Below are 21,632 nucleotides of genomic sequence, written 5' to 3' on the forward strand. Positions count from 1 at the left end.
ACAACCATACTAATACCTTTAAAGGCCTTAAATTGAGAATTATAAATGCAATACTTTAATACACCGCAGACAGCCAGACACCGTGCAACACAATGCATCCTATTATGTTGTGCTGTAAGCAAGTCATCGGCTCAATTTGAATAGGAGCATTCGTTTATAAATAACACGTTTCAGCACAGAAATTCATGTGAACACAGGGAAAACATGAATAGCCACATGGAATAGGACAGATAAGGACAAGTATGTACCTTGACATGGTGGAGCTCTGTCACCAGGCTGTCCATTAGGGTCTGAAGGACCCGGTGTTGCTCCCTGCAGGCTGGCGTTGGCCCGCTGAAGCTCCTCACATTCCCCTGTCACCTGCTGCAGCTGCTCCCTCACCCCCAACAGAGGCTGTAGCTCCTCCTCTTTGTGACTGAAAGAGGACAAGGACCACACCAGCTGCCGTTGATTATCCCCATCTTCGCACAAACACCAACCGCTGTTATCGGTTGGATAATGCTAAGCTAGCAGATGTTCACACCCAACAGGTGTACTATCCATGCTCTATCGCTCCCTGCAACTATTCACACCTTGCAGGATGTCAGAGAGTTTTGTTTCACACAAACCGGTACTTGGTGGTAAACAAATCTAAATAAAAAAAAATATTTAAAGAATAGAGCACCCTCAAAAACCACTTAAGTTACGTTGAAACTGAGCCTATTAAGTAATTGATTATTCACACCCATCCCTAATATATTTACTAGTTACGCTGCTGGTCAGTATGACTTACTACCATAGTGTCTTTATTTATACATATTAATACAACTCTGTAAATACATCAGATTAGCACCAATATATATATTTTATACTCAGTTTAATCACATGTACATTCTATATTACTATTGCACTTTACGGTTACATTTGCACTCTGGTTGGATGCCAAACTTTGTTGTTGTACTGCTGTATAATGATAATACATGTGAATCTAATGTGAAAATAAACTACAAAATGCAGAGGTTTACCCAAGTTGGGTCTGGAGTAGTTTAACATCTAGCTCCTTTTTGATGACCATCTGCCAGGTCTGGGCCGTAGAAGCGGTCAGCTTCTCGTTGGCCTCCGTGAGAGAGCCCATGTTCCCCTGGTAGGTCAGGATCTTCAGTTTCATGTCTGTGATCTTACCCTTCAGGTCCCAGGCATGCCTGCGGGTGGCCCCCCCGGCCGCACCACCAACACCTGTGGCTGAAGATAAATTACACCATCCCATCAATTAATTAGGGTTGAACAATTAATCTGAATCTCATCTAAACCACAACATGGCCCTAGTGCAATCGCCAAATGGTACATGTGTAAATTCTGTGCTGTAGATGATCCAGCCTACAAATGTCTTCTACAGATTAACCTCTTAACATGCAACGGCCTGGCCCCTCTTGAGGACGATTTGCACACTGGCACGACGTGCCACTTTGCCGACCTCTAGCGGCTCGGGTGTGCATATTTTTAATACAATATATAGATCGAATTAAATCCCCATTTGTTGCCCGTCGATTGCCGAAATCCGTTCAGCGGTTCGCGAGTTACATGCCGATATGAGAGGTGCGCCGAAGTACACGGCAGACTATTTTTTCAAATACCACTCCCGAGCCTCTGCCGATCATTTGGCGATCTTGAAAATTATTGGACAGGGTTGTAACTAGGGATGGGCGTGAGTAATCGATTGACAGATTACTCACGGCTATGAGAAAATGCGATCTTTCAGCCAACAACAGCCAGCCAGCTACTGCACTATGAACTGCCAGCCAGCTAGCTACCCGAATCCACAACAGCCAGCCGTACAAAATAGTCTCAGCCAACAATCACGATTTGTACAGTTAGTTAGCTCCACTCCATTCCAAATTAAGGTAGCCAGCCAGCATAGCCCGTATTAGTTAGCTACAGTTGCTAGGTAGCCAACGTTAGCCAACGGCTGCAAAAACCAAACGCCAATGATGTTATAATCAGTAGCTAGCCAGCTAGATAACATTAGACAATGCTGTGTATTAAACTAAAGTGAAAGTTTACTGGGCCATTTTGTTTAATGCTTCAGTGATGTTAAAAGGGGAACTGCATGCTTGCTATTGTGGTACCATTGACGGCATTTCATAACCAATATGCCAGTCAAATGGTACCACACTATCTTCAGAGCGAATGTTGACAGATGGGTCTGTGAGGGGGAGGGGCAATGAGGGCACTGCAAGCAGCGTGTGTGCGTCAACAACTTGCTGTAGGAGGAGAGAAGACAAGAGTAATCTATCACTACTCGAGTACATCATGCGATCAACTGGATTTTTTTTTTAATAAAATGCCCATCCCTAGTTGTAACCAATGAGTCTGGAATCAGGGATCTAGGTGAAAAGTCATGAGCGCAAACGGGAAGAGAAATTTCCGCAGAATGCATTGGAGTCAGAGGAAAACGTTTTCTGCAGCCTAGTTTTTTTATAACCAAAATCTCTCCCAATCACTCATTTCCGAACAGACTTATACAATTTTGACATGTACTACACAAGACTTCGGGCTATGGACCCAATGTGTTTTCAGAAATACCACCAACTACTACAGAAAGACATGAGTAACAAGTTTTTCTACAACTCAAGTTCAGACCCATGTTACTCTAAAAGTGACAAAGACAGTCCTACAGAGTTACCATCAAGTCTGATGGAAAGAGCGTCCAGCTCACTTGTGTTATAAGTAGGGCTGCAACGATTAGTCTACATAATTGACGACGATCATACAAACTCGTCGACGCAGATTATTTTTTTTGCACTACCCATCTTTGTGAAAGTAGCTTCTCAGCTCTGGTCCAGCTGAAGACAAAGCAGAGGAACAGATTGGACATTGAGCATGACCTCAGAGTTGCTTTGTCTACCATCACCCCAGACTTTGAGACTCTGTCAGGAGCAAACAACTTCCCCAGTTATCCCATTAGTTCCCTGGGATGTTAAGCTAAGAAGTCTGCTAAGAAGGATATATTATTATTTCATTGTGTTTTTAGCCCTAGTTGCACTTTTGTTGCAACCCCACCAGTTATCCCATTAGTTCCCCCAAACTTACTGTCGGTCTGTTATGTTAAGCTAAGAAGTCTGCTAAGAGCCGCACCCACAGGAAGCAGAGATGGAGGGTGTGACAGAAATCGACAGATAGTCGACTACCAAAATAATCGTTAAGTTGCAGCCCTAGTTATAAGCAAAGTAGACACGCATAATAGTTAACCTTCTGTGACCAGGACATCTGGGTCACACGTTTCAGTAGGGGTGGGAGAAATCATTGATTCGTTTAATAATTGTGATGGGGCCCGCTCACTATAATCTACATGACCAAAACCAGGAACGGATGTGGAACCCGACCCGCCACACATTCAAAACATTACACAAGTCTGATGTCATCTCACCCCCGGAAGGACCAGCAACGACGGCAGCAGCGCGTGGAGGCCGGACCGGCTTGGCTACACGAGACAAGGAGAGAGAGCAGAGGAGTTCACATTTCTGTTCACAAGTTGTACTGCAAGACAGAGGAAATCAAGACACGCCGAGTGGTTCTTGGTGCACAACAACCTGGGTCTACGTCGACAAAGCACACAAGAGTGCTGGTCTTGGGTCAGTGCACAGGGGAAATTCGCGACATGACCGTAGTTAAGGTAACAAGGTTGGAACCAACTCTAGATCAGCATTCGCAGTAAGAATGTGATGTCCAAAATCTCAATTCTCTGGCTTCACAGCATCAAAACAAGCAGAAGAGAAATAAGGGAAAGACGAAGGAACTCAAAATAGTTTGAGAAAATCTTAGGTTGACTTACAAATACGCGGCTTGTTAGACGCCACAGGGGCGACACTGGCTGTAGGCTCCGACCTTGCGCATCCTCTTCTGCAAAAACAAAATTAAAACAGTTTTGAACAATACAGCAGCAATAGATTTTATATGCCATGCGATTTGATGTGCTTATTTCTGTAGTACACTCGACTTGACCGTAGATGGAAACCTCAGTTGCCTTTATAGTTTAAATAAAGGTTTGATAAGATAAAAAGAGATATAGTAATAACATAACTGGTACTAGATACAATATGGTGGAATCCATGTATGACGACTTTAACAGATATAAAAAGTCCCGACACAGGTGTTTGTATGTCTATAGATTATAGTCCCACTCCCAACTAACATTAGCTGGTTGGGGGTCAGTGTTGGTGGCCACCAGGGTCCTTTTGCCAGACATCACAGGTAACCGGGACACGTTCTGGAAAGAGAAAAACAAACTCTTAGCCTTAACACGTACACAGCCATTTCATTTTTTACGTTCGCTTTTCTATAGCGCATATAAAAATGAGCTCAACCTCCTTAACGTTGCTCATCTTGAAGAGTAGTCAATCGTCAAAAATAGAACAGGTATGGAAGTGATGTCTGCAGGTACATACACAAAGAGACCAAATGCATTAAGCGTACCGACCTGAATCATAATGCAATTGAAACAGTATAGGTTGAAGTTTTGTTCGAAAGGGCTAAGACTGTACTAGTCAGCACAATCTACATTCTACAGACCACCAGAACAGAGTGGCTTTTATGATACACTGGATGGGTGTTTAGCTGGGGTTGAAGATGTAGGAAAAATTCTGATGGGGACTGGAACACGGATATGCACCGAAAAGAAGCACCCGTTTCCAAGTCCTTCAGCAGGTTGTGATCTGCACTGTTGTCAAGAGTGTGTGATTCAACACAAACCACTAGATCTCCTCTCTGGTAAGAATACCCTGAAGACTAACAGGAGCACTCATTCAAGGGTATGACTATGCTTGCACCTCAAAGGCACAAAACAAAGACTACAAACATCACAAAACAAACAGGTCAGACTACTGCTTGACCTTAATCCTAGAACCCACCTCACCCCTGCCCATTTCGACATCCTAGGATGGCTTAGAGTAGACGACAGTACAGCAGCTTGCAATGGGCCTCGTCTACAAGATACACTACCAAGATTACCCATGTCCCAAATGTCATTGAATACCACGACACCAGAGGGAGCTCCACAAATCATGTTCAACCCAGATTCTGCTCAAACAAGGGACTAAACACGTTTCGCAATTATGCCACATCAATGTGAAACGCCCTACCCACAGCTGTAAAGGAATGTGAATCACTACCCACTTTCAAAACCACTCTCAAGGAGCACTGCAATTAGGAGACCGCTATTCGAAACTGGCCCCCGTAAATGTCCAAACCCAGTTTCTGAAACAACAAGTGACAACGTGAGATATTAATCACTGTGCATTTAGTTTCATAACACGAGTGGCCAATAGTAACGTACGGGTAAATAAGATTAGATTCAAATGTATCGTCATCACACAGCACAACGAAAACACGTTCAGCATCTTGGGACCAAGTAAGGTTTCGTCAATAATCCAATGTTAGCCTCCACCGCCCACCCCCTACCAACCTCATCCAATGTACAGTTACCCTCCACCTACCAACCTCATCCAATGTACAGTTTCTTAGTCAAATGTATATACTCTAAAAATGTGTAGATGTAGCAGTACTGTCTATCTGTATGTCATGCATGTCCTGATGAATTGAAAATGGGGGTCCCTGATTGTAAACAAGACGAAAGTCTCTCTGGTCTGCATCCCCTTAACAATTGTGTGTATCGAGCTGTACTGTACCGGGGAAAGGTGCATGTATGGATGCAATACATCTTGATTATGCCAATAACAGTAACAACCTAATAAACCAAGGTCCTAAACATTATGCCAATAGCAGTAACCATACCACAAATTAAACAAAAGGGAAAAAAATAAATTTGGAAGAGGATAATTGTAAATGTTTAAGGACCTTCTTTTTTTTCATTACAGCCCTAACAAATATATGTATTAAAAATATCCCTCGTCTAATAGATATCCTGACCCATTTTAAGTGGAACATAAAAACATTTTCTAAGATGGCACTTGGTGAGGGGTTCAATAAGCCTCCTTTGGGACTGTATACAGGAGCAGCCTTCACATGAGAGAAAGTGACATCGCACAAATTAACATGAAGGCGCTGGGAGCGAGTTAGCAAGGCATTAAGGTGCTGCAAGTGGTATATATTTTGTTATGTTAAAATAGCTCTACAATCCAACAGCCATCACTTACAGATGTTGGTAAGTAAGATGGCTCTCCCAGTCCCACCTGTTCTGCAGTAAGAATAAAATAAATGTTATGGTATCCCATCCCAACATCACCTATAGTCAGGATAGAACTCTACACTGCAAAATGGTCAAATAATCTGTAAAATAATCTGTCAATGCAGTTAGCAAATTTGTCTTTGAAAGATTCTTATAAGTAAAAAATATCTAGGATCCTCCTGATAGAATACAGGAAGGGATATTGCGGAAAAAAAAATCTGGTTACTGGAGGGAGGGACTGGGAGACCCATGCTACTGAACAAACAATCAGTGATGGCCATCAGAATGTAGAGCCATTTAACACATTTTAACTAAATAAATACCCTTTGATGATGGCTTTACTATTAATATTAGGTATTGGAATAGACTTAAATATAAACACATGTCAAACCTGTTCAGATAGTTGGCCCTCTTCAGTTGATGGGAATTAAGTTGCAGCAAAACAACCTACTGCAAGAGGGGAACACAGACATGTTTGTATTCCTTACATAATATGGTAAGTTTATTCACTTTTACTAGACATTCCTTTTTAAGTATTTTACTTAGTTACAATTAGCCTCCAAACAGATGCTAAAAATCAGGCTACAAACACTAGCATGTTACAGACACTAGTTAACCAATTAACTAGGGATGGTCGATATTGGCTTTTTTACCGATATTGTCCAACTCTTAATTTTCCGATACCGATATCAACAGATAGCGATATATGCAGGGTTCCCCCCCCCCCCCCCCCCCAAAAAACAGAATAATTTCAGGTAATTAACATTACATATAACATTACCTTTGATAATAAATAAAATCAGAATTTGTTCTTACTTGCTTGCCTGGGTAAATAAAGGTTATAGAAATGTAAAAATAGATTTCCGATATCACATTTTAATGCCAATAATATCGGTAGGCCGATAATATCGGACATCCCTACAATTAACCCTTCCAATTAGCCCTTCCAGAACCAGAGCCAAGCAAACAGTCCCAACAGGAACTCCAACCAAATGCCAGCAAGAATCTAACAAATAGTTCAACAAAACAAGGCCAAATTACAACAAACAAAAACCAACAAAGTCAATCTCAACGAACGGTCCACCAACTAAACAAGGCCCCAATTTGTCAAACGGGTAAATTGTAACAAATAGGGAGTCGACACGTGAAAAGCTATTTCACAATGTAATTTATTTAACAAACAATCATTTATATAAACAATGAATATGTATGTGATGAGTGAAAAAAAGTGTGGTGTGGTGCAAGTAGGAATATTATAGTTCAAAAGGCTGGTGGATCACCTGTTCGTGGAGATGAGAAGCAGAGAGAGAGAAGGTTAACGAGGGACATATACATACAGGCAGCTCTCACTGCCCAGGTGAGTCCAATTGGGCTGACGAGCCACTCACTACCTGCTCTGGAGAGGCAGTAGACTCACCAATCAGGATGCAGAGTGGGGGCAGTCACACTGACAACAGCCCTCTATCTCTCACTCACAGACAACACACCAACAGTTGGCTTTTTGAACACACAATCACAGAAACACCTGTCAGGTGTGACACCTGTGATGTCAGCGGTTACACCTCAGTGATTTATGTAGGGAATAAACAATATTTTCATATCAGAGGGACACACAGACCAACAGGTAACACTTATAAAGTAAAAATGATAAAATTGTTACATTAATGTATTTCCTGAATCAAGTGGAGGTCTCTCATAGGCCCGTTTAGGTCTCTTGCCTCTGCGTTGGAACCAATCTTTTATCATTTTTGCATTTGTTCTGACCATATGGGTGCCCTAGGCCAGACACCCACTGGCGCCCCCCCCCCCCCCCCCTTTGTCGATTTTCTTTGTCAAATGAGTTGTGCAATAGTCAATTTTGGTGAGTTGTTTCTACACAATTCAATTATGACATTTAGGTAACATTAATGAACAAAGTGACAGCTACAGTATGTAAATTGTAAAAAAAAAAAAATGTTATTCCAGTCGATCATAATGATCATGATCATACTACGGAGAGCTCACTGCGTTGGAGAGAGAGGTAGAGAGAGGAGATCGATGATCTCTCTCTCTCTCTCTCTCTCTCTCTCTCTCTCTCTCTCTCTCTCTCTCTCTCTCTCTCTCTCTCTCTCTCTCTCAATTCAATTCAATTCAATTCAATAAAAATGGGCTTTATTGACATGGGAAACATACGTTTACATTGCCAACCAGGGGCGTTTTTAGGGTTAGAAAACATTGGGGGCTTCAGCCCGGGTGGCCCCCCTTTATTTTTTTTTTATTATTAAACACAGAAATACGCAATTTTAGAGTAATTAGAGATGAATACTGAATAACTAGAATCATTAGAGGTTCTCAAAGTGAGGTCCAGGTTCATGAGAGGGATCTGGGCAGTCCCCATAGAAAATTCAAAGTTAACAGGACCAAATCATCAGTTTCTTATTTATTTATTTAACCTTTATTTAGCCAGATAAAACATTGATCTGGTCCAAGAGGCCCCAACAGGAGTACAAATATACATACAGTATATACACATATATATACATATATATATATATATTAGAGCTGGGCCGTTAACGGCGTTAACGTGCTGCGTTAACGCTATACTAGTATCGCGCGATAATATAATTAACGCATTAATCTAATTTTTTTTTTTTTTTTTTTTTTTTTTTTTTTTTTTTTTTTACCTTTATTTACCCAGGGTAGGTTCGCTGAGCACAGATGTTCTTTTCCATTCACACCTGGGAGCTGCCCAGTACAACCACAGTTGACACCATTGGCCACTGAGCAACTCCACTGGAGCAGTTGATTCAAGCCATGTCACATAGTTCAAGTTTGAAATGATTCTTTCTGTTTTGCTCCTGAGAGTGTGCTAGATACTGTACTGTACTGGTAATATTATCTATTTGTGTTAACTTCTGAATAAAACAACTTATTAAACACAAGTACATCTTATTGAACATTATTTTGATATTTCATTACCAATTATCATAGCAAAACAGCTTTTTCAAACAGTCTGTAATGCATTTTGGAAACGGGAGATGGGCTCATGGTGTAATGGGCCACCTGGCCTGAGAAACATAAGGAGGAAAGAAAAAGTAAGGACTTACTTCTGGTCATTATTTGGGTAGAACACACATATTTTGAATGCCTTCGGCAGGTTTTTTTCTTTTTTTTTTTAGCCATTTTAATCTAGATTAATCTAGATTAAATCCAGGATTGCAGATAGATTAATCTAGATTAAAAAAATTATCTATGCCCACCTCTATATATATATATATATATATATATATATATATATATATATATATATATATATATATACATATACTGTACATACATACACACATATACACCAATAACAAAATAAAAACAGTTAAGAATCATACACATAAGCAAATAAACAAACAAACAAACATATGCACAGCATGTACAAAATAAATAAACAGTTCATCTTTAATCATTACAGTTTTCTTCAATTGCATAAACACTCAAATCAAAAGTATTACACAATTATCAAAACCTTACACTCAAGGAGCAAAATATAGGCCCAGATTTGCACCCCTACAATGTCAGCCTCACACTTTTTGCAAAACAATACACACAGTAATTTGCAAAACACTAAACACACTTGCATTACATTAGACACAGAATATCAAATTACCACACATATGAGCCAATTGGTTAAACACAACCATCAGATGCACAAACACACCATTGCTTAATTGTAGATACACCAATCAGGTTTAAGCACTATAAAAATGCAGCAGGTGAGTTCACCTGTCTTCAACCAAAATGGAAGGAGAGTGAAGTACTGTACACAGAGAACGTGAAAATATACAATACATTTACATTCACCAAACACTACACAAGACAACCAATGATGCAGACTGATGAAAATATACATTTTCTCCCATTTTCCCAAATCAGTAAACATGTCAACATGGAGAATCACAACAAAAGAGTATCTTGCCAGATCCAGCTAGGCAAAAAAGAGATAATGTCTAGTATTTTCTGTTAAAAAAAATTCAAAATTGTTTTTGTTTTACTGTAATTTTAACCTGTACTGGATACAGTATTTTATGTTTGTCTGATATTTGCTGAGCTTACAGTGTTATGCACATAGTAGCATGAAAACTGGGACATGTTTTGTTGTGATTCTCCATGTTGAAATGTTGACTGATTTGGTTATATGGAGAGAACATTTATATTTTCATCAGTCTGCATCATTGATTTGGGTATATGGAGAGAAAATGTTATTTTTTTCATCAGTCTGCATCATTGATTTGGGTATATGTAGATAAATAAATTATATTTTCATCAGTCTACAGCATTGGTCTTGTGTAGTGTTTGGTGAATTTATTGTATATTTGCACATTCTCTGTGTACTTCACTTACAGTACTCTAATCACTGAGAAGTAGAATTGCTAAATGTGTTTTAGGTTAAGCACAGCAGTGTGTGTAAATGGTTCAAACAGAATTAAGTCATATGAAACGTGTGTTTCATATGGTAACAAAATGTAGTTTTTATAAATTAGTGTATGGTTTTGACAAGTGTTTAATTTAGCAAAGGATCTGAGGTGTTCTGATAATTGTGTGTGTGGTTGTGCTAATTGTGTGTTTTGAAACACCGGGCCCCGTTTTCAAAATCATGCTTAGGCAATCGAAAAAAAACTGTATTGTGTGTTTCATTATATGCATATGTTTCAGTCTTCTCATAAAAAAAAATTCTCAAATGAACCGCAGCAGGGTTCACTTGCAAGAGTGAATGAGCTTTCACACCACCCCAAACCAACCGGACTATCCGAGGAAATGAACCAGGGTTCGATTAAAGCTTATTATAGGACACTGGACATGGGTATGGATGGCTCCAGGTGCTGCTGCGTTAAAGTGCACATCTTCAATACCTATCTGTACTATTTAAAAGCACAGTGCAGGACACACTCAAAGGTTATCGCAGCTCAGAGATGGCAGTGGACATGTATGACAGGACAAAGGCCATATGTAATGGCCTTTGGATTGAGGAACATACTACCAGCCAAAGGAGGAAGCAGAAAAGGATGGACGAGTATGTAGTTGAGTCATCTTGTGGCACAAGCTCAGACCTCATGGAGATCAGCTGAGACAGAGACTGTTCTATCCAGTCGTCGACAGAATGCTGCAAGAGCTTGAGAGCAGGTTCTCATGAGTTGGATAACAACTTATGAGAGGCATACAGGCATGTTATCCAGCCTCAGACCAGTTTCTCTCAGTGGAATTGCTGCAACCCCTCGCCACACATTATAATATCCAACTATTGCCAGAGGAGATCACAGTTGCAAAGTGTTTCCTGGTCAGGACAGGCAGAGATGCAGTCCCTACTATCCAAAGTGTCTTTTCCCTCCTGGATGATAATAATAATAATAATAATAATAATAATAATAATAATAATAATAATAATAATAATAATAATAATAATAATAATAATAATAATAATAATAATAATAATAATAATAATAATAATAATAATAATAATAATAATAATAATAATAATAATAATAATAATAATAATAATAATAATAATAATAATAATAATAATAATAATAATAATAATTATTATAATAATAATAATAATAATAATAATAATAATAATAATAATAATAATAATAATAATAATAATAATAATAATAATAATAATAATAATAATAATAATAATAATAATAATAATAATGCATTTGATTTATAAGGCGCCTTTCAGGACACTAAAAATAAAAGTCCACAAATCGGTGAATGAAAAAATTATAGGATCAAATGAAAACTACTTACTAAAAATGGATGTTTAAAAGTACTAAAAACCAACAAAAAATACCAAACACTAACAAACATTCAGCACAGACAATGGGGATGCTGACATCATCAAAAAAAAAGTAAAAAAATAAAAATAAAAAGATAAATGTAAACAATTTTTTTTTTTTTTAGATCCGGGGCTAGGAGAAAAACAACCGGGGCTAAAGCCCCGGAACGGAAGCCCAGGGCTAACGACGCCACTGGTGTGTGTGTGTGTGTGTGTGTGTGTGTGTGTGTGTGTGTGTGTGTGTGTGTGTGTGTGTGTATGTGTGTGTGTGTGTGTGTGTGTGTGTGTGTGTGTGTGTGTGTGTGTGTGTGTGTGTGTGTGTGTGTGTGTGTGTGTGTGTGTGTGTGTGTGTGTGTGTGTGTGTGTGTGTGTGTGTGTGTGTGTGTTGGGGGGGGTCAAGCTGGAGGGGTCACCTCAATGTTGAGATTCATTTCTGCCCAACTCTCTAACATAAGGTTGCACAGTATGCCGCTTTACAGCATCCAGAAGGAGGTTTATGTTATTTCATAGTCAGTGATGTGGTCAAATGAAAGCTGTGTAAACTACAAACCCTGAGCACAGTAATTCCAACAACCACCACTAATGTGAAAAAAGCTTAAACAGATGTTCCTGCACCTTAATGTGCTCAGTGAGTGGATTCTGATTGTGTTTAACCCTTTCACTGCCGCACTACCAAACGGTTAACCCTTTCACTGCGACAATACACAGAAGGTTAACCCTTTCGCTGCTACACAACAGCAGGTTAATGTATAATGAGGCTTTGGCTGTATGTGTATTGTCACCGAATTTCCCCAAGGGGATCAATGAAGTTCATCCGTATCCTTAACCGTCGGTAGCGTGATAGTAGAGGGTTAACCTTCTGTAGTGTGGCAGTGAAAGGGCTAATAAGGGTTCCTTATGGCCCTGTGAACTTCCTGTTTACTAACCACGTCACGTCTTGCAGTGCCTCTCTGTTGACGCACGAGGGACGGACAGTGTTACCTGATGGTCAGAGCGAGGAGGTGGGGGATACCGGGGGACACAGAGGGGAGATACACTGTTCGAATTATAGATCACTCCAATAAACGCGTCCTTCGGTTCATTTAGCATTGATTTAGGATGAATACTGTTCCTCCCCCCGACGTTATATTCCTACATGAGTTTGGGTCCAAGCCAACTTGCTCTAAATGAACGAAAACAGAGAGAGGGAGACAGAGAGAGAGAGAGAGACAGATGCACACAGCCAATGCAAAGTGCTTGGTTTGCACCTGGAGAGGATGATGCAGCAGCTTCAGCATTCGGCCATTAGGTTCTCTAACACTGTGGAGGGTAATTGGCAATGACTTGGCAGAGTGAGCGGACACTGAGAGAGGCCAGGCTTCTCCTCTGTTTGACCAGGCCCTCATTTTGGATGCAAAAGCAGTGGCAGTGGCATTATATATTGTAGCAGCGCACAATGCATTTTGTATTACGCTTGGTTATCAAGGTTTTTTCATAGACCTACTAGACCTAACCATGACCAAAATCTGACAAGCCAAGATGGGTTGTACGTGTGAGTAGATTAGGTATAGGAGTCGATTGCCTGGCTCTGGTGCTGTGATAAGATTTTTTTTTTTCTACTTTTTCTCCCCCTTTTTCTGTGATTTTTCTCCCATCCCAATTTCCTCTCGTGCCAATTCTGCCTCCCCTGTCCTGATCGTTGCTCACATGTGCCCCCCACTGGCCGGTCGTAGGGAGGGTAGAAGCCCATCACATGTCCCCTCCAATACATGTGGAGGCAGCCAGCCAGCCACTTCTTTTCACCTGCCAGCGCGGACTCTCATTGGCGAGGTGTAACGTGTGGGAGGCTCACACTGCCCCCGCCATCTCCTGACTTTGCTGTGCAGGCGCCCTGACCGACCTGTAGGAGTCGCTGTTTACAACGACCAGATTACCACCCATCGACTCCCCTCCCGCTGACTCTGCCAATTGAGTCAGTATGACGGCCGGCCCAAGCCGGAGGCAACGCTGACAGCCGGATTCGAGACCGGTGTCTCTGATAAGACATTTTAGAAGTCAGATGTCTGCACAGGGCTCAGGAAAATTGTTGATTTCTAGTGACTTTTTAGATAGAATGTCAGTGTGCCATACTGACATTCTAAAACAAAGGGAGGCATGCAAACGTACTGCTGTGACTTTGAAAAAAAATTATCAAATTTCTTTTTCTTTTACAGCCAGGACTAGGCTATAACTGAGCTGTTTATAACGTTATGATCAGCAAGCAGTTGTCAAATATGCAGAGCCTGTAACATGCTGCCCTGCCTGGCCATGGGCTGTTTTCCCCTGCTCTGTGTTATGGTTTGTAACCGACCCCAATCGCACAACACAAGACAGGTATGAGAGTGAGCCAAAACAGGGCAAATATTTATTATAGAACAAAAAGCGGCACAGTCCCTTTAAGGGAAAACACAAAAACACTAGAGTCAAGGAATATGGAAAATGCGGCACTGTGCCTTTAAGAGGCGAACAGGCTAAGGGACTAAGGCTAAGGGACAGGGCCAGGGCTAAATGTCAAGGACCAGGACCAGGGGCACTGGAGAGGGGGACAGGGACAGAGGCCCGGAGAGGCGGGCTGGAGACAGGGACAGAGAACAGGGTTAAGGCCTTGGACAGGGCGAGGGCCAGAGCTGCTTACAGGGATGAGGACAGGGTTCCGACGGCGGAGGCCTGGCACGGGAACAGGGGCCCGACGGCAGAGGCCTGGCACGGGGACAGGGGCCCGACGGCGGGGGCCTGGCACGGGGACAGGGACCCCACAGCGGGGGCCTGGCACGGGGATCCTCCTCCTCCTCTTCGGATGCTGCAGACGGGCAGCGCAGAACAAAGGGGGTCCCAGGGGACCGGGATGGGAACACGCCGTCCTCCCGTGGAATACTAGGGAGCGACGACGAGCCTCACCCCAGGAACGAGGATCACGAAGAGACGCCTTCCTCCCATGGAATCGGGAGCGATGACGAGCCGGCTTGACGTCTGGAGTGGGAACACTGGAAAACCTCCCGTAGAGAATTAGAGAGCGAAGACGGTGTCCCACTCCAGGCAAACGGCGACAGGTGGTGATGGCTGGCATGTCGTCTCACGCCGGAGACGCGGCAGGTGATGGTAACGTACAGGATGGTAACGTACAGAACTCCATGAACACAGAGTGAAAACAGATACAGATACAGAGTCCAGAACACAGAACGACCCGACAAGGACTGGAGGGGAGTCTGCAACCTATGTACTCTCCCGAGGTGATTGCAAACTCCCAACAGGTGCGTGAAGGTAGAGGATCAAGGATGTCCAAGGGTGGGGGCTGGTGAAGAGTAGACAGGGAAAACACAGGAAAAAGGTCCAGGGACAGGCGAATCCTCACACTCTGCCTCCCCTTGTCATTTTGTTCTTCTTGTCTCCCCTTCTCTCCTGTTAGTTTAGTGCTTAATATTTTTCATGCTATTATGTTTCTCTTGTCTTGGTCTAGTAGTCTTCTCTTGCATTATGTTCTCTGTTTAATATTAGTCTTTGTAATATTCTTGTTTTGCCCCAGTGTCTTGTATGTTGTTCCCTGTCTTGTTTTCCATAGTTGTAGTTCCTTGTTTTATTTTCCTGTAGTCTGTTGTTGTAAGTATCCCAGGTGTGTCTCGTTGATACTGTTTTGCTGTTTGATGTCAGATATTTTGATCAACGTTAATTTATTTCTACTGTTTGTCCTTTTTTTTTGTTTATTAATTTGTTTTAAACCTAGTATTGTCTCTACTTTTTTCTTTCATCAACAAACACATTTGGAACCCCAAACTGCTTCTACCGTCCAGTATTTGAGTCCTACCACACACCCAGTTGTAACCGAGCCTTTCGGGTAGAGATTGAACAACTATAGGGTTAGCATCCACACATTATGCATTAATTTTAAACAATATATTGTTAGGCTTTAATAGTTTTATAATTTCGTGTACAATGATGTTTTTTTTTAAATATAAGCTTGATTGATTGATTGATTGAAAACTTTATTAACAGATTGCAGAATGGGTACAGTACAGTACAGCTCAATACATACAATTGTTAAGGGGATGCAGACCAGAGAAAGACTTTCGTCTTGTTTACATCAGGGTCCCCCATTTTCAATTCATCATAACATATATCATGACATACATGACATACAGATAGACAGTACTACTACATCTATACATTTATGGCATACCAGATTTGCAAATACAGTACTGTTTGTGATACGAAAAGAGTCCAGAAAAGAGAGTATATACATTTGACGTATAAACTGTACATTGGAGGAGGTTGGGTAGGTGGGGGGGGGTTGGGGGGGGGGGGGGACTGTACGCGTGTGGCTTTTTCCCAATCCAACAGTGCAAAAATGCGGAAGCATTCGTCACCGCACGCCACTACGGTAAAGCGCCTTTCTTTTCAGGCCCGCTTTGGGAGCTGTCGCGCGGAAATAGGCTGTCTATTGCCATTCTCTTTGACAAACTCTAACCTTAACCAGCTCCTTAACAGCGCCTAAACTTAACCGTTCTAACCTTAACCAACTCCGAAACAATGCCTAACCTTAACCTTAACCATGCCTAACCTTAACCATAGAAAGAATATTGCCATTCTCTTTGACAAACTCTAACCTTAACCAGCTCCTTAACAGCGCCTAAACTTAACCATTCTAACCTTAACCAACTCCGAAACAATGCCTAACCTTAACCTTAACCATGCCTAACCTTAACCGGCGAAAGAATACACGTTAAAAAAAAATCACGTTAAAAAAAAAATATTTGACGGGATTCGAACTCACCAGCAACTAGCTGGCGGATCCACAGCCATGGCGTCTTGCCAATTCAGCTATTTCTGGATACTGAATTTGGGGCGGTGACTTATATATATTGTTAAGGCGGGATCTCATGCGCATGCGCGAGCACCTCGCGAGCACGCCGGCGCACGCACGCACCTGAGCGAGCACGCCGCCGCTGGGCGCTGCGTGAAGGAAAATGAAAGGCGCATTACCGCACGGCACTACGGTACCTCCGATGACGAATGCGGAAGCATTTTTGCACTGTTGGATTTGGAAAAAGCAAAAGGCGGACTGTACATTGGAGGTGGTTGGGTGGGGGGGGGGGGTAGGAGGGGTGGGTGGGGGACACTGTACAACTGTACAAGCAAAACTGTACATTGGAATATTGACAAGACCATACTTGGTCATTTACTGTACATTGGAGGGGGTTGTGTTAGGACATTTACAGGGGCCAGTTTCGAATTGCAGTCTCCCGTAGGTGTTTTTTGAGAGTGTTTTTGAAAGTGGGTAGTGATTCACATTCCTTTACAGCTTTGGGTAGGGCGTTCCACATTGATGTGGCATAATTGCGAAACGTGTTTAGACCCTTGTTTGAGCCGAATCTGGGTTTAACATGATTTGTGGAGCTCCCTCTGGTGTTGTGATCGTGGTATTTATTCACTGACCTTTGGGAAGTATTTTGACATGTACATGGGTACCTTAGTCGTGTAGTGTATCTTGTAGACCAGGCCCATTGCAAGTTGATGTACTCTGTCGTCTACTCTAAGCCATCCTAGGTTGTCAAAGTGGGCAGGGGTGAGGTGGGTTCTAGGAGTAAGGTCAAGCAGTAGTCTGACCAGTTTGTTTTGAGATGTTTGTAATTTTGTTTTTAGCGCCTTTGAGGTGCTTTGGTACCATGAGGTGCAAGCATAGTCGTAGTACCCTTGAATGTACCCACATCGCCGTTGTGTCCTTGGGCAAGACACTTAAAGTGGAAATGAAGCAGTGCGATAAATACATATTCATAGCATCACATTAGTATTTAGATAAGCCACAGAAGAAGTCACGTTATAAAAATAAGCAGTTTCTAAGAAAAAACGATTTGTTGTGTACATTTCTGAAGCATTTAGCATTATGGGCGCGGCCATTTTGTTGCTGACGTCATACCGTGGGTTGGGTGTATACACTCTGGTTAGCTGCCTATATTGAATGGGTCAGTCAGCAAATAAAATGTTGCCTACAAAACAACGGGACCGCGGTGGTTCTGTTTGTATTGCTCCTGGCTGTTCAAACTAATTTTACCATGTGAGAGAGAGGAAAGTTGGTTAATTTCCACAAACTACCAGTGAAAAAAACAGTGTTGTTGACATGTTGGCTCGGGCTGGCTGCACTCAGGCGGCGCGACCAGCCTGTTGGACAGGGAAGGAGGATCTGCAGAGAACACTTCATTGCCTCGGATTATGTTGTTGGGGTGGGATGTTTGTCCAGAAGACCACTAATCAGCTGAAGCCGGACGCGGTTCCCTCGGTCTTCGACAGACAGACCGGCGTTAGCTCTCGGGAGCGATCGCTAGCTAGTTGGCACCAGCCGGGGCCCGGCGTTAGCTCTCGCTAGCTAGTTAGCATTAGCAACCGGAGCGTCGCGGAGCATTCAGCCTGCTGGCTACCTAGACCCACTTCAACCGGAGCGTCGCGGAGCATTCAGCCTGCTGGCTACACAGCTTGTGTAGCCAGCAGGCTGAATGCTCCGCGACGCTGGTTGAAGTGGGTCTAGGTAGCCAGCAGGCTGAATGCTCCGCGACGCTCCGGTTGAAGTGGGTCTAGGTAGCCAGCAGGCTGAATGCTCCGCGACGCTCCGTTTGCTAACGCTAACTAGACCGAGGGAACCGCGTCCGGCTTCAGCTGATTAGTGGTCTTCTGGACAAACATCCCACCCCAACAACATAATCCGAGGCAATGAAGTGTTCGCTGCAGATCCTCCTTCCCTGTCCAACAGGCTGGTCGCGCCGCCTGAGTGCAGCCAGCCCGAGCCAACATGTCAACAACACTGTTTTTTTCACTGGTAGTTTGTGGAAATTAACCAACTTTCCTCTCTCTCACATGGTAAAATTAGTTTGAACAGCCAGGAGCAATACAAACAGAACCACCGCGGTCCCGTTGTTTTGTAGGCAACATTTTATTTGCTGACTGACCCATTCAATATAGGCAGCTAACCAGAGTGTATACACCCAACCCCCGGCATGACGTCAGCCATGACGTCAGCAACAAAATGGCGGCGCCCATGTTGAAAACAGGGATATTATATTATATTTTTCAGACAAATAAGATAGATTTCACATTTGATTATAGAACCCTGTCTTACACAAGGTACACAACAAACAAACTAGGATCACATTGCTCACTGCTTCATCTCCACTTTAACCTACTTGCCTCGTATGAATGTGTATGCATGTGAATGAATGTTGGTGGTGGTCGGAGGGGCCGTAGGCGATGATTATTCGCCACGCTTCCGTGAGTCTGCCTCAGGGCAGCTCTGGCTGCAATTGTAGCTTACCACCACCGGTATGACTGTGTATGAACGAATAATGGACTCTGTGAAGCGCTCTGGGTGTCATGAAGAGCGCTATATAAATCCAAGCCATTATTATTATTATTATTAATGAATGCTCCTGCCAGAGTCTTCAGGGTATTCTTGTTTACCAGTGAGGAGATCCGGTACAAGAATCGAGTTCGTTGGTTGACTTTTTTTATTACATTGGATGCCATTTTGTCACAGGAAAGATTTGCCTCTAGGATGGAACCTAGGTAGGTAATTTCTTCTTTCCTTGTGACAATATTGTCACCCACTGTAACTGAGAAGCCGTCGGTCTTGCTGAGTTTGTTATTTGAACCGAAGAGAATGGACTCTGTTTTGCCCATGTGTAATGATAGTTTGTTATCAGCGAGCCATATGCAGATTTTTCCTAGTTCTGAGCTGAGGGTTTTTTCAACCTGTAACTTGTTCTTGTCAGAGACCAGCAGGGCTGAGTCGACCGCAAACAGGAACAAGTTGCAGTCACAAGCTGACGACATGTCATTTGCATAAATTAGGAACAGTAGCGGACCTAGTATTTAAAAATTCCGTTGTTTGTTTTTAAAACCTTAAATGGTCTGGCCCCTCAGTACCTAGCTGAACTTCTCCATGTTTCCACCCCAGTTAGAGCACTGAGGTCATCAAATAAATTACTTTTAGATGTCCCAAGGTCTAGGCAAAAAACAAAAGGTGACCGAGCATTTGCAGTGGCTGCCCCTAAATTATGGAACAGTCTTCCACTGCAAATTAGATCTGCTCAGACCCTAGACAATTTTAAGGCTCAGCTAAAGACTCACTTATTCTCCTTGGCGTTTTGAGGCTATAGCCATATATCTGTATAATGTATTGCAGCTTCTGACTTTGTGTATACTGTATTTGAAATGTTTTGTATTTCTTAGTCTTTTATATTGTTTTAATATAATACAGCTTACAATACATGTGTGTATTGTATTTTGGATATATAGTCTTTTATGCGTTTCTCAGTTTTGTATTGTATTTTTAGTAATTTTCTATGTGGTATATTGTGAAGCACTTTGTTACAACTTCGGTTGGTTTTAAATGTGCTATATAAATAAAGTTGACCTTGACCTAGTATGCTTCCTTGTGGAACACCACAGCTCACTGTGAGGGGGGGATAGGGTACTGTTTACCTCCACCATCTGCTCTCTCCCTTCCAGGTAGGATTGCATCCAGCTCACTGATAGACTATCAAAACCAATTGCATTTAGCTTGTCAATCATTCAGAATGGTGTGATTGACAGTGTCGAAGGCCTTTTGTAGGTCCAGCATGACCAGCTAACGTTACTTATTTAATGATCATATTCTAGAAGACATTATTATTATATATTCCTTTAGTTATGTGTTTGGCGGTATATTTTGTGTATTGGGGGGGGGGGTGATTATTCAAATAAATGATGCAAGTCTGGCGCTAGGGGGGGGGGGGGGGGGGCCTGGGGGCAGGACCCTAAACTTGAGTTCTCTTATTACAACTTTTCGCGCGGTGTCCCAGGTAGTATTAGCGCCACACTGTTCCAAACCCCCATCTGTCTACTGGAGCCACGAAGAAGCTAATTACCGGCACCCATTATTGGCTCCCCAGCCAGCACACGGATCAACAACAAAGCCCCCCAGTGATTATGGTTATTAATAATAGGTTTCTAGGTGCGGGGCTTTGAGTCACTATGAATTGAAAATGGGGGACCCTGATGTAAACAAGACGAAAGTCTTTCTCTGGTCTGCATCCCCTTAACAATTGTATGTATTGAGCTGTACTGTACTGTACCCATTCTGCAATCTGTTAATAAAGTTTTCATTCATTCATTTATGCAGTCACTCAAACGCGGGTATCGATCATAGGACCCAGATGATTGATGAGCGCGTGAGTAGGGTCCAGCTGCAGCGCCGGAGAATCCTCTCAAGGGGCAAGCCTGTGGCAGCCACAGAGGCGCTGATTGGCGGAAAGTACGGACGTTTCTCGAAGTACTCGGAGGCGCATGCCATCTAAGGCTGGAGTTACACACAGGGTGTTTTCGTTTCGTTTTCAAGCTGAGTTTCGTTTTACCGGTCGCAACGTAGTGGCAGCCGAGTTAGACATTCGTTTTGCCTCCTGAGCACAGTGATGTAGTACAATGCCAAAGCAGTAGGTGGCAGTAAGTGGCGAACATGAAGGCAATTTTCAACCAATCAGAACTTGAATGTGCCAATACACTTCCTGCAAAAAAATGTCAACAAGCCGCCATCTTTAAATGCCTCTGTGTGCTATTTAGCCACTGTAGCACTTATTTTTCAGCAATTAAAGTGCAATAAACAAAACGGATACATTCACT

General features: G+C 42.4%; 1 protein-coding gene across 1 annotated transcript in view; it reads right to left on the bottom strand.

The window, feature by feature from the left end:
• The window catches only part of LOC311242075 (carboxy-terminal kinesin 2-like), a gene marked incomplete at both ends in the record, with an annotated part of 48,322 nt that extends 43,857 nt beyond the window's left edge, over window positions 1-4,465 (bottom strand). Inside the window, 6 exons of the mRNA XM_084331026.1 lie at window positions 249-415; window positions 1,005-1,221; window positions 2,153-2,240; window positions 3,407-3,460; window positions 4,172-4,246; window positions 4,457-4,465. Coding sequence (XP_084187152.1) covers window positions 249-415; window positions 1,005-1,221; window positions 2,153-2,240; window positions 3,407-3,460; window positions 4,172-4,246; window positions 4,457-4,465 — 610 coding nt within the window. The remainder of the gene's footprint in view (window positions 1-248; window positions 416-1,004; window positions 1,222-2,152; window positions 2,241-3,406; window positions 3,461-4,171; window positions 4,247-4,456) is intronic.
• Window positions 4,466-21,632: the final 17,167 nt, after the last annotated feature.

Source organism: Notolepis coatsorum (assembly GCF_963971535.1).
Source record: "Notolepis coatsorum genome assembly, chromosome: 15".
NCBI lineage: Eukaryota > Metazoa > Chordata > Actinopteri > Aulopiformes > Paralepididae > Notolepis > Notolepis coatsorum.